This window comes from Rhinoraja longicauda, chromosome 11 (genome assembly GCF_053455715.1).
Source record: "Rhinoraja longicauda isolate Sanriku21f chromosome 11, sRhiLon1.1, whole genome shotgun sequence".
Lineage (NCBI taxonomy): Eukaryota > Metazoa > Chordata > Chondrichthyes > Rajiformes > Arhynchobatidae > Rhinoraja > Rhinoraja longicauda.
The window spans coordinates 12,831,443-12,845,372 of record NC_135963.1 but is presented as its reverse complement, the minus strand read 5'-3'; the positions used below and the strand labels follow the sequence as shown (position 1 = coordinate 12,845,372).

The following is a 13,930-nucleotide window of genomic DNA, read 5'->3' as shown; positions in this document are numbered from 1 at the left end:
CAGTGTTTTGAAAATGGATGAAAGTCGTTGAACATTTAGTTGAACAGATCTTACTCTACTTTTTAATCATCACATTTATCTTTTGGGGTTTTTCTTCTCTTCTTGATACAATTTGACTTGGAAGAACGAGCGATTGCAAATAAAATTAACGTGGCTCCAACATTCTTTAAGCCACTTAACATGCAAATCTAGTGTGAAGCTGATTTCATCCTATAAAATGCCAGCATTTGGCAGATACAAAGATAAATAATCCTATATTATGGCAACTATATGCTTTATCAAACATATGCAAATTAGTACTAATTAGCACTAATTAAGGTTTTTTTTTCTATCTCCATGGAAAACTGTCTAAATGTTATGCAATCCAGTTAGCACACTGATTACCCTAATTGTTTTATATTGCCTGATTCTTAATTAAAATATGTAAATTGTGGTTAATTGGTAAATAGTCAGAGAGTCAGGTTCAGGGTTGTCTCATCAGAAAAGAAACACTGGGTTAATGCACTTGATTGGTAGTAGTGGATTGTTTAGCAAAAAAAATAACAAGCAACATTGGTAAAGTATTTTTTATAAATCACTCCTTGTATGATCTAATTAGCGGCAAGAAACAGTATGTGAGAACATCAAACCAATGTCCAAAGGTCCGTCAAACCTTTTCTATTATAAGAAAATAACTGCAGATGCTGGTACAAATCTGGTACAACCAGATGCTGGTCCAACCTTTTCTATTTACTGTCATCTACAGCAGCATCCTCACTAGGCAACTTGCCCTTCTCCACGTGTAGGGAAGAACTGCAGATGCTGGTTTAAATCGAAGGTAGGCACAAAATGCTGGAGGCACGGTAGCGCAGCTGTAGAGTTGCTGCTTTACAGCGAATGCAGCGCCGGAGACTCAGGTTCGATCCTGACTACAGGTGCTGCACTGTAAGGAGTTTGTACGTTCTCCCCGTGACCTGCGTGGATTTTCTCCGAGATCTTCGGTTTCCTCCCACACTCCAAAGACGTACAGGTATGTAGGTTAATTGGCTGGGTAAATGTAAAAATTGTCCCTAGTGGATGTAGGATAGTGTTAATGTACGGGGATCGCTGGGCGGCACGGACTTGGAGGGCCGAAAAGGCCTGTTTCCGGCTGTATATATATGATATGATATGATAACTCAGCGGGACCGGCAGCATCTCTGGAGAGAAGGAATGGGTGACGTCCAGTCTGAGGAAGGGTCTCGACCTGAAACGTTACCCATTCCTTCTCTCCAGAGATGCTGCCTGTCCCGCTGAGTTACTCCAGCATTTTGTGTCTACCTTGCCACTCTGCATGGCCTTTCCACCGGCTGTGCACTCGCCTTCAGAGATAAAATCAGGGCCAACATTTTGAGATTTTCTTTATGTCACTGAAACAACCTATTGGAGACCAATGTGACTGGGGGATGCATTCCCATAAAGGCATCTACTTATCAAATGTAGGTACGATATTAATATTCTGTATTGATTTCTCTAACCTCAGGTAACCCTTGCATCCCTTCTCTCTCTTCTCTCCCTCTCCGTCTCCCTCTCCGTCTCTGTCCCTCTCCCACCCGTCATTGTACTAGTTTTCAAGTCGTCTTGTGGAGTCTCATTGTCTGTAACTTGTTTTCATCTCGCCCACAGCAAACAATGGCCTGTTTCCTTTTATCATCATTACTTTTTTGCATTTCTTTCAATCATTTGTTCTATCTCTCTAAATCACCGTCTACATCTCTTGTTTCCCTTTCTCCCGACTCTCAGTCTGAAGAAAGGTCTCGATCCGAAACGTCACCTATTCCTTTTCTCCAGAGATGCTGTCTGACCCGCTGAGTTACTCCAGCTTTTTGTGTCTATCTGCCCTTGGCAACAAAGTTGTACCGACAGGAGTTCTGTGAGACCCACTCTCACTGCTCCCTCTCTGTAATTCCTGCTGTTCCCCTGGTCTTTGACCGTGTTCCGGCCCAGACTCGCTACCATAGCAAGGTGTGTTTCCTCAACGCTTGCCTGCAATACCATCTTGTGCCACAGGGCCTCCAGTTCCGTTTCCATGGCTCCGAGCTTGGGCCCAACCTGAGTCTCAGGTAATGTCGAAACAAGGAACTGCAGATGCTGGTTTACCAAGGAAAGACACAAAATGCTGGAGTAACAGCAGCTCACCCTGCATCACTGGAGAACATGGATAGGTGATGTTTTGGGATGGGACCCTTCCTCAGACTTATTGTAGGGGGGAATGCAGGAAGAGAGCTGCCTTTGTCGTCCAAGAGCCTGGAGTTGCGTTCCGACCTGAAATATCACCTGTCCATGTCCTCTGGACCATTGAGTTCCTCCAGCGCTTTGAGTGTTTTGAACAAAGTTGTAAATTCTGACTCTTTTAGGCCTTATATTTGTGATGATTTAAATAGTCTAGTTGCTGAGAACAGTGGTTTCTTTAGTGCTTTCCTTGAGAGGCAGGCATACTTAGCATTATTGTGTTGTTCGTAAAGATGAAGCACAGACTTCAAAACAATATATAATAATGTAGTGCAACAATAATAAGACAAGACTGTGTAATAATACTGGAGGACTGGTGAGTATATCATGACTGCAGTAAAAATCAGGTCAAAATTGTTAGGTTTCATCAGTATTGCTGCATTTGGTACAGTTATGATCCACATTTAATTCATGCATGACAATTGTTAATTTAATCATCCTATCGTTTATGTGATTTTCAGAAATAGCCATAGTGGGACAATGTACTGATCTCCAGGTGAAAGGGTGGAGGGAGAGAGAAGAAATTTATATCCAAGTTCACAAGTGATAGGAATTAGGCCACTCGGCCCATCAAGTCTACTCCACCATTCAACCATGGCTTATCTATCTCTCCCTGATAACCCCATTCTCCTGCCTTCTCCCCATAACCCCTGACATCCGTACTAATCAAGAATCTATCTATCTCTGCCTTAAAAACATCCATTGACTTGGCCTCGTCAGCCTTATGTGGCAAAGAATTCCACAGATTCACCACCCTCTGACTAAAGAAATTCCTCCTCATTTCCTTCCCAAAGGAACGTCCTTTAATTCTGAGGCTATGACCTCTGGTCCTAGACTCTCCCACTAGTGAGGGCACCAAGGGCACCATTGTTCACCTTTGTGCATCAAGATATGCAGAGACTCAATATAAAGAGCAATGAATGAGGTTCCATCTGTCTCTGGTCTTACAAAAATTGGGTCTTTCCATTATGTCCGATTTTATTGGACCACTCCACTTGGTGCAGGTCTGGTGCAAAATTGTAAAAGCTTATTGGGAAAGCCCACTGTTCACAGCTCTCTCAAATACTGCACAGCAAAGGTCAAGAAGCAACACAAAGCTCTCAGGCAATGTGTGTCAGAAAATGCTTAATGTCAAGCAATCAGCTAATAAGTGGACTGAGGCACTCTGTAGTACTATGTACAGTATTAACCTAATTGAGCTGTAATTTGCTAAGTGAACTGCAGCATTGTATCTGTACAGTGATGCATCTTTACAACGTTTATAAATTAAGTATATCCTGCAAGACAGAGTGTCCAATGCCGAGATTCCGTCTCGCGCTGGCCTTCCCAGTATGTACACTCTACTCAGGCAGCGCAGGCTGCAGTGGCTGGGCCATGTCCACCACATGGAGGATGGCCGTATTCCAAAAGACATCCTCTTATGGAGAGCTGACATCTGGGAGGAGAACCATCGGCCGCCCCCCAGCTACGTTACAAGGATGTCTGGAAGAGAGATTTGAAGGCGCTCGACATCGATGCGGAGTCCTCGGAGAGCCTTGCAGCTGACCGCATGAGGTGGTGTGGTGATGTACACTGAACCAACATCTCAAAACGGGGGAAGAGAAACTGATGAACGCAGCGGCAGACAAGCGGGCACGCAGAAAGGAGCGCAGCAACTTCAACAGACCAGAGACCACACACAAATGTGACCTTTGCAACAGAGACTGTCACTCCCGCATTGGTCTCTTCAGCCACAAGCGACGCTGCTCTAGCCGAGGTGTGGAGCAAGCAGCCAACAACTAGGATGCATCACCCATGGTCAGCCATGACCGAGGGGCTCCTACTACGTACGTAAAAGCTTTTCACTGTACCTCGGTACATGTGGTAATAATACCGAGGCCAATAATAACAATACCATATGGCGTATAGCAGTCAATGTGGTGCGTAAAAGCAAAACCTGGTCAGAATTGGCATGATGAATACATCAGGAGGATATCCAGTCTCCAAGTTGTGTTTAGAAAGCCAGAAAACGATTTCATGGTTAACGAGCTCATTTCAACAGCTGAATACCAGCAGAGCACGGTATAGTGATTGCCACAGACCTATGATGGTGTTTACTGAGGCAACTACTGGAATACTGAAGGCAAGGTTTCACTGCCTTGACATCTATCGCTGCAGCGTGCTCTTAAGCCAGCCACGCATCATGGTTGCATACTGTGCTTTATGAAATGTTGTCCCAGGGGAAAGTCGATGAAAAATGTGGATCTCAACCAGACGTGGAATTAGTAATCTGAAGAGTATTCCCTGTAGGGACAATGATAGTGAGTTTGTTGGCAAGATAAATTCCTTGGATTAAAGTGGTATCCTTAGCATTTTTTCCATTCATCCCTGATATAAATATCTCTCTGAACACCTTCATCTCCATGAGAAGGTATTTATTCACAAAATGCTGGAGTAACTCAGCAGGTCAGGCGGCATCTCAGGAGAGAATGGATGGGCGACGTTTTGGGTCGAGACCCTTCTTCAGACTTCGGGTCGAGACCCTTCTTCTTACACTTCATCTCCATGAGAGTTCATTGAAAAACAGGTCTGGAATAAAATTAACAGGAGTCGTCACAATAACAGGAGTAATTGCCAGCACTCAAGACAAGGGGAGCTCTCAGAAGACAAGAACCGAAAGGGCTGGTGCTAGAAAAGCAAAAATAAATAAATTTGGAGATGTTGAGCAGCTGGAAGCATGAGATTCATGTCTCTCGATTTATACTCTTTCTTCCCCATTTTTCTAGCAGCTTCTGGTTTTGTTTGAGATTCTGATCTTATTGCTTCAGTGTGATGTGCATGACTGGGGCTGTAGTATGAAAAGCTGCAATTGTTGTCCATAGTATTGAAAAACTAATGCTTCCTGATACACACTCACAGGGTCATACGGTCTTACTGTGTGGAAACAGGCCCAACCTGCCCACAACGGCCAACATGTTCCACCTGCACTAGTCCCACCTGCCTGCGTTTGGCCCATACCCCTCTAAACCTATCCTTTCCATGTACTTGTCCAAGCTCAAAGCTTGTCGTTATGTTTAAATAGAGTACTCGTCCTTTACATTGGTTTAAAATGACAATAAAACACTCTAGACTCTTGATGCCAGATGACAGCAAGTCTGCATCTGCAAGGGTATCAGGGGTTATGGGGAGAAGGCAGGTGAATGAGGTTAGGAGGGCGAGATAGATCAGCCACAGTTTAAGAATAAGGGGTAGGCCATTTAGAACTGAGATGAGGAAAAACTTTTTCAGTCAGAGAGTTGTGAATTTGTGGAATTCTCTACCTCAGAAGGCAGTGGAGGCCAATTCTCTGAATGCATTCAAGAGAAAGCTAGATAGAGCTCTTAAGGATAGCGGAGTCTGGGGGTATGGGGAGAAGGCAGGAACGGGGTACTGATTGAGAATGATCAGCCATGATCACATTGAATGTTGGTGCTGGCTCGAAGGGCCGAATGGCCTCCTCCTGCACCTATTGTCTATTGAATGGCGGAGTAGACTTGATGGGCCGAATGGTCTAATTCTGCTCTTATCACATATGATCTTATGCATCATCTTGTGTACAAGACCATTGTGAGCCATTTATTTGAGACTTGAGCAGTTACCCTCTATTCTTTGTCAACTGACAAATCTTGGTCAGAATCCACTCATTATCTCACTGAGCTTGTGGCTACCATTCAAATACTTCATAGGAGTAAGGAGTTCCAAACACAAATACCTTGTGGCAAAGAGATGGTCACAAATTCGACTTGAATTCAAACCAGCATAAATTTTAATGTATGTTTTTGATCTTTGAAAATAATAAGAGGCTTGTGAGCACATTATTATAATCCCAGCACGAGTTTTAAATATGCTAACCAATGTTATCTGTATTAGTTTAATTCTCAAGATTTTTCATCAATCCTCCTACCAAATCATCTTTTTGCTGTGATTTGCCAATTACGGCTAATGTTCAGGCTAATTTAAAGTTGAAATAGTAATTTCACTTGCCATTTGGTTCTTTCACTGTCAAATAACAATGTTGAAATGTGCAGTGCAGTGTCTAACCTCTGAATTGTGTGCAAAGTGCTGGCATATTGGGAGATGTATAATTACATCTTGGGTTATTCGCAGGGAGCGGTTTCAACATAATTTTCATCTCTGAATGCCTGCAGGTCTTTTAAGTAATTGTGAATGTTTGAACTTTTCTCCACGACTTTATTGGGCACTTTCTAACTTTTTGCAAAATGGCAATGTGGTATTAAATTAAACCTATTACAGCATGTACAATCTTTAAAGAGTTGATTTAAAAAAATAAATAACCACCTTACATTTCCAAAGTTTTAAAGAAATATAATCTCCTTATGTTTCCAAAGCTTGATTTTTAATCTAAGGCAGGCTATATAAAAAAACTTAAGTGGTTAACAACATAACAGATTTTATTAGAATAATATTTGATGTGTCTATTTTGCGAAGTGCGTTGAAACATAAAAAATATATTTGCTACTAATTGCAATTTGTGGGGTTTTATTAATAATGCTTATTAAGAGAGAGCAGAATAGATTAAATTGATTCATGATCTATCTGTGGAACTTCAGGCTTTAGAAATACGGTGCGGAAACAGGCCCTTCGGCCCACTGAGTCTGCACAGACCGGCGATCACCCCATCTCCTAGCACTCTCCTATATCCTAGGGACAATTTACAGAAGCCAATTAACTTACAAACCTGTACGTCTTTGGTGTGTGGCCGGAAACCGGAGCACCTGGAGAAAACCCACACGGTCACATGAAGAATGTGCAAACTCCGTACAGACAGCAACCGTAGTCAGGATCGAACCCAGGTCTCTGGCACTGTAAGGCAGCAACTCTACCACTGCGCCACTGTGTTGACCACTATAAGATATTTTAGATCTGAGCGTATTAGCTCATTTGGTAGATGCTTGCGATGAAGTTGACACGAGTTAGGGTGAACAGGCACAAAGTAGACTGAAATTAGTTTACCATAGAGTTTTATTGATTCCCCACCATTACCACGAAGGCAGACATACCAGCCCCCTTATTAAGGGCCAAAGATATCTGCTGTGGAAACCTCCACACTGGAATCAAAGGCTGCAATGGGCTTTGTGGCCAGCTGTGGCTGGGACTGTAAAAGGGCGCCTCTTGCATATGGACTCAGTGGGCTGTTCTGTGCATTCTGTACCGACCGGGGCTGATTCTGCTTGTGTACTGGGATAGTCTTGCTGAGCTTCATGCAAAGAAATGTATTGCACTGTTTCCTGGCACACGTGACAATAAAGACACCATTGAACCATTGGAATTTCCTTTTCATTGTCACCTGGTAGCACTCTTGCCTCTGCAAACCAGAGCTTTATCGGTTCAAGTTTCCCTCTCGAGACTGGGGCGGCAAGGTGTGGACCTCTGTGCAGATGCCGAGAAGCTGAGATTAAACAGAAAAGGTGCTGGCGATACTTGGCAGGCCAGGCCAGGCAGCATCTGGAGAGAGCACCAGACGTACTGTCTCAGGTCAACCACCTTCCAAGAACAAGAGGGGATGAAGCATGCTTTAATTTAAGCAAATGCTCATGCTATGGGAGAAATTAAGAGACATTGAATGACCCAAAATTTTAATGGGAAATCTTAGTTTTGCCGTGGGTTCCTTACTGATTTGTGCTTTTATATTTAACAGGATTGTGTGACCAATGTTTCTCCAAGAATTATACGTGGAATGACCTCCGGCCCAGTCTATGGACCTGGACAAAGTTCTTTCCTTAACATCGAACTCATCAGTGAGAAGACCTGTGCATATTGGTGCAAAAGCATCACTGAATTAAAAGCTGACTTTCCAAATAACGTGAGTACTGAAACCAGTTTGAATTTACCATGTCTATTGATCCCTGTACATGAATTGATGTTCTGTTTGGATACAAATAGTCCATCTTGTTTGGCTTAGTTGGTTTATTGTCACATGTACCGAGGTACAGTGAAAAGCTTTCGTAGAAACATGGAAACATAGAAAATAGGTGCAGGAGTAGGCCATTTGGCCCTTCAAGCCAGCACCGCCATTCATTGTGATCATGGCTGATCATCCACAATCAATAACCCGTGCCTGCCTTCTCCCCATACTGCTTGATTCCGCTAGCCCTAAGAGCTCTATCGAACTCTCTTTTAAATTCATCCAGTGAATTGGCCTCCACTGCCTTCTGTGGGCAGAGAATTCCACAAATTCACAACTCTCGTTGCCTGCTATCCAGTCAGGTTTCAAAGTAGAAATATTCTTAAAATTCTTTGCATCTAAATGCCATAATCTGCCAAGCTTCAATTCTCCTGTTGCTTTCTGTGAATGGAACATCCAATCGGGAGTGAGGAACATGTTGATTGTTTCTGGGTTTTCGGAATGCTGCCATGTTATTTAATAAAATAATGAATACAATTTACTGCTCAGAATTTTGCTACCGCCTTCCCGAGAGAATGGAACCTTTAAAATGTTTTACTTCCTGATAGATATATTTGGTTGGTCAGGATGAAAGACTAATTATCAAACAGTTCACGACTTTTAATTTGTGTCATAGAGAGAAAAGCAAGGAAACTTAGGCCCGCTGAGTCTGTGCCAACTATCAAATGCTCATTTTTACGCTAATCATAACCAAACCCAATTTATTCTTCTCTTTTGCCACTAGCTTCCTCCAATCTTGCTAATGATCTACACACTTAGGGGCAACTTACAATGTTTAGATTTAGATTTCAAAATACAGCGCAGAAACAGGCCCTTCGGCCCACCGAGTCCGTGCCGCCCAGCGATCCCCGCACACTAACACTATCCTACACACACTAGGGACAAATTTTACATTTACCCAGTCAATTAACCTACAAACCTGTACGTCTTTGGAGTGTGGGAGGAAACCGAAGATCTCGGAGAAAACCCACGCAGGTCACGGGGAGAACGTACAAACTTCGTACAGACGGCGCCCGTAGTCAGGATCGAACCTGAGTCTCCGGCGCTGCATTCGCTGTAAGGCAGCAACTACCGCTGCGCCACCGTGCTGCCGAACATGTCCGAATAACCTACTAACCTGCACGTCCTTGGGATGTGTGATGAACCGAGAGCATGCATGTGGTCACAGGAAGAACGTACGGACTTCACATCGACACGCGGGATTAAACCCGGGTCGAGGGAGCTGTGAGGCAGCAGCTCTACCAGCTGCACCACCTCCACTTTCACATGGGTAATTCAAGTACAAACCTCTCAGGATGTACGACTGCCAGTCTCTGCTGGTTACAGTTCTAGTTGAACTGCTTCTGCATATTCTGCCCAGCAGGCAAGAGATGCTGCTTTGAAGCAGAACCATTGATTGAAATGATATGGAAAAACACAAGACCCAAGTATCCACACCTGTAGATCCTTAGCTTTTTATGCACTGTCCAATAAAAAATTGATGACTAAATGAAATCTGAGAATCCAGCCCTTGCAGGACTTTATGGATGCCACGAAGCATCTAACAGTGCACTACATAGGTCTCAAACAAACAACCTGGCCTTTCGTGATATGAAGAAGACCTGGTCAATTGTAGGCTTTTACTCCAGCACTTTGTGAAACCCCATATTTCGCTTGGGCAGCTTGCAGCCCAGCGGTATGAACATTGACTTCTCCAACTTTAGATAGTTCCTCTGTCCCTCTCTTCCCCTCCCCCTTCCCAATTTATCTTCCTGTCTCCACCTATATCCTTCCTTTGTCCCTCCCCCCTGACATCAGTCGGAAGAAGGGTCTCGACCCGAAACGTCTCCCATTCTTTCTCTCCTGAGATGCTGCCTGACCTGCTGAGTTACTCCTGCATTTTGTGAAATAAGTAGGCTTGAACACAATTCTTTTCTAAAACTTCTTTCAGGGCTTCATGGGAGAGACCATAGATTTTTCTCCATTGGGTTACTTTGGAGATACAGCATGGAAACAGGCCCTTTGGCCGACTGAGTCCTGGCTGACCAACGATCACCCATACTAGTACTATCCTACACAATAGGGACAATTTCACAGAAGATATTAATCTCCAAACCTGCACGTCTTTGGAATGTGGGAGGAAACCGGAGCACCTGGAGAAAACTCACGAGATCACAGGGAGAATGTACAAACTCCATACAGACAGCACTCGTAGTCAGGATGGAACCCGGGACTCTGGCGCTGTAAGGCAGCAACTCCACTGCTGTGCCACTGTATTGTGTCTCTGTACCTTTTTTTCCTTAAGGAAAAAACAAAAAGATGAGGAACTCAATGGGTCAGGCAGCATTGGTGCAGGGAAGTGGACAGATGACATTATAGGTTGGAGTCCTTCTTCAGACTGGAGTAGAGGACAAAAAGCTGGAAAGGAGAGCCAATTAGCCTGCAAAAAACCTGTACATCTTTATGGTGTGGAAGGAAAACAGAGCACCCGGGAAAAACCCACACGGTGACGGGGAGAACATACAAACTCTATGCATGCAGCACCCGTAGTCAGGAGTAAGCCCGGCTCTCTGGCGCTGCAAGGCAGTAACTCTACCGCTGTGCCATCGTGCCGCCCCTCAATTCAATTACGTCATTTCATAAAGCAATTAGTATAATTCATAACCATATTAAATGTAATGAAATTGCACCACTTGCAAAACCCCTTGGTGGCCCAGGATGAAACTGGCACTGGTGTTTTGCACTAAAAGTGCCAGGGTGAGTTTGTATTCCCAGCATTTATTTTATATTACTTTTTTCAAGTTTGTTCTGCTTCTCCAGAAGATATTCTTTCAATGTGTAGGAAATGGAGGCATAGAGTGATACAGCGTGGAGACAGATGTTTTGGTCCAACTTGCCCACACCGACCAACATGTCCCAGCTACAATAGTCCCACCTGACCATGTTTGGGCCCATATCCCTCCAAACCATGTACCTGTCGAACTGTTTCTTAAACATTGGGATAGTCCCTGCCTCAACAACATCCTCTGGCAGCTCGTTCCATATACCTTTGTGTGAAAACATTACCCCTCACATTCCTATTAAATCCTTTCCCCTTCACCTTAAACCTCTGTCCTCTAGTTCTCGATTCACCTTCTCTGGGTAAGAGACTCTGTGCATCTACCTGATCAATTTCTCTCGTGATTTTACACACCTCTATAAGATCGCCCCTCATTCTCCTGCGCACCAAGGAATAGAGTCCCAGCCTGCTCAACCTTTCCTAATAGCTCAAACCCTCTAGTCCTGGCAACATCCTCCTAGATCTTCTCTGTACTCATTCCAGCTTGTGTGTGTGTGTGTGTGTGTGTGTGCGTGCGTGTGTGTGTGTGTGTGTTATCTCTTTACTAAAATTTATGAACAAGATCCAAGGTGCTTGCTAAAATAACATTTTTGACATGGCTTAGCATTGTTCTTTTGGAACCAAGTCTGAATAGAAATCAGCAGCTCTACACTAAAAATGCTAAGTGCTGGAGGGAATCTGCGGGTAAGGCTGCATCCAGACTTGTTGCTTGACCTGCTCAGTTACTCCAGCATTTTGTGTTATGCTCAAGATTCCAGGATCCGCAGTCTCTTGTGTATCCAACAACTTCTTTACTGCTGCTTTCAGAAATGTTCTCCTCTTGGTGCGAATAACGGAGGGGAAGGGTCGAATAGACCACAGTTGGATGAGACTTTTGTAGAAATAAGGAACCGCAGATGCTGGTTTACAAAAACCACAAAGTGCTAGAGTAACCTCAGTGGGTCAGGCAGCATCTCTAGAGAACTTGGGTAGTTGACGTTTCGAGTCAGGACACTTCTTCAGGGACACACATTGCTGGAGTAACTCAGAATTCAAAGTCCTGAAGAAGGGTCCCAACCCGAAATGTCACCTATCCATGTTTCCCAGAGATGCTGCCTGGCCCGCTGAGTTACTCCAGCACTATGTGTCCTTGGATGAGATAGTGCATCAGTCAATGAAAGGAGGCATGCAGGTACAGCAGGCAGTGAAGAAAGCCAATGGAATGTTGGCCTTCGTAAAACAAGAGGAGTTGAGTATAGGAGCAAAGAGGTCCTTCTACAGTTGTACCGGGCCCTGGTGAGACCGCACCTGGAGTACTGTGTGCAGTTTTGGTCTCCAAATTTGAGGAAGGATATTCTTGCTATGGAGGGCGTGCAGCGTAGGTTCACTAGGTTAATTCCCGGAATGGCGGGACTGTCGTATGTTGAAAGGCTGGAGCGATTGGGCTTGTATACACTGGAATTTAGAAGGATGAGGGGGGATCTTATTGAAACATATAAGATAATTAGGGGATTGGACAAATTAGAGGCAGGAAACATGTTCCCAATGTTGGGGGAGTCCAGAACAAGGGGCCACAGTTTAAGAATAAGGGGTAGGCCATTTAGAACGGAGATGAGGAAGAACTTTTTCAGTCAGAGAGTGGTGAAGGTGTGGAATTCTCTGCCTCAGAAGGCAGTGGAGGCCAGTTCGTTGGATGCTTTCAAGAGAGAGCTGGATAGAGCTCTTAAGGATAGCGGAGTGAGGGGGTATGGGGAGAAGGCAGGAACGGGGTACTGATTGAGAGTGATCAGCCATGATCGCATTGAATGGCGGTGCTGGCTCGAAGGGCTGAATGGCCTACTCCTGCACCTATTGTCTATTGACCAGCATCAGGGATAATTTACAGTTTTTACGAAGTCAATTAACCTACAAACCTGTAGGTCTTTGGAGTGTGGGAGGAAACTGGAGCACCCGGAAAACACCCACACGGTCATAGGGAGAGCGTGCAAACTCTGTACAGTCAGGATCGAACCTGGGACTCTGGCGCTGTAAAGGCAGCAACTCTACCGCTGTGCCACCCCAAGCCGCCTCATTCTTGCAAATGACTGGAGCAACATTTGTAACATGGTCGGAGACTCGTAAGCCAAGTTACAGCCTTTACAAAGACAGAGTTTGTCAAAGATGTCATGGTATAAACCTTTTTGCTGCCCTGGTGTTATATGACTGTGGAGGAGGTCTCCCAAGTGGCGTAACTGTATCGGGACTATTTTCTATTCTTCCATGCCATGACCAACTCAGAATAGATTTAGCCCAAAATATCTGGCTATGGTACTTGTACTGAGCTCTTCCACTGTCCAGAGGGCTGAAATGGACCACAGAGTCTTCAAGACAGGACAGTAAGGAATTACAATACTGCCCCTCACCCCACCACTACATGTGGACAACTTGAATATATTTCCTACTTCTTCACTATAATGTAGGTTTGTGGCAACAGATGATAATCAGTAGGTTAAACATTCTCAGATTTATCCTGGCCATGTTCATATGTGATAGGAGCAGAATTAGGCCACTCGGCCCATCGAGTCTACATTCAATCATGGCTGATCTATCTCTCCCTCCTAACCCCATTCTCCTGCCTTTTCCCCATAACCCGTGACACCTGTACTAATCAAGAATCTATCTGCTTCGCCGATGATATCCAGCTCCTCATCTCCACCAAGTCAATCTCCACCACCACACACTCTACACTGACAAACTGCATCACTGAAATAAAATCTTGGCTTCAATCAAATTTCCTCAAACTCAACTGCAACAAATCCGAAATCATCATCATTGGCCCAAAAACGCTCACCAAATCCACCCAAAACTTCATCCTCAATATTGATGGTCTCCCAGTATCCACCTCCCCTCACATCCGGAATCTTGGAATCATCTTTGATCAAACCCTCTCCTTCGACAAA

At 44.3% G+C, this 13,930-nt stretch overlaps 1 protein-coding gene across 2 annotated transcripts in view; it reads left to right on the top strand.

Moving 5' to 3' along the window:
- The window catches only part of LOC144598302 (dihydropyrimidine dehydrogenase [NADP(+)]-like), a 658,512-nt gene that overhangs the window by 450,574 nt on the left and 194,008 nt on the right, over positions 1-13,930 (top strand). For both annotated transcript variants that reach the window (XM_078408282.1, XM_078408283.1), the window contains exon 14: positions 7,928-8,092. In XM_078408282.1, the coding sequence (XP_078264408.1) occupies positions 7,928-8,092 (165 nt within the window). The remainder of the gene's footprint in view (positions 1-7,927; positions 8,093-13,930) is intronic.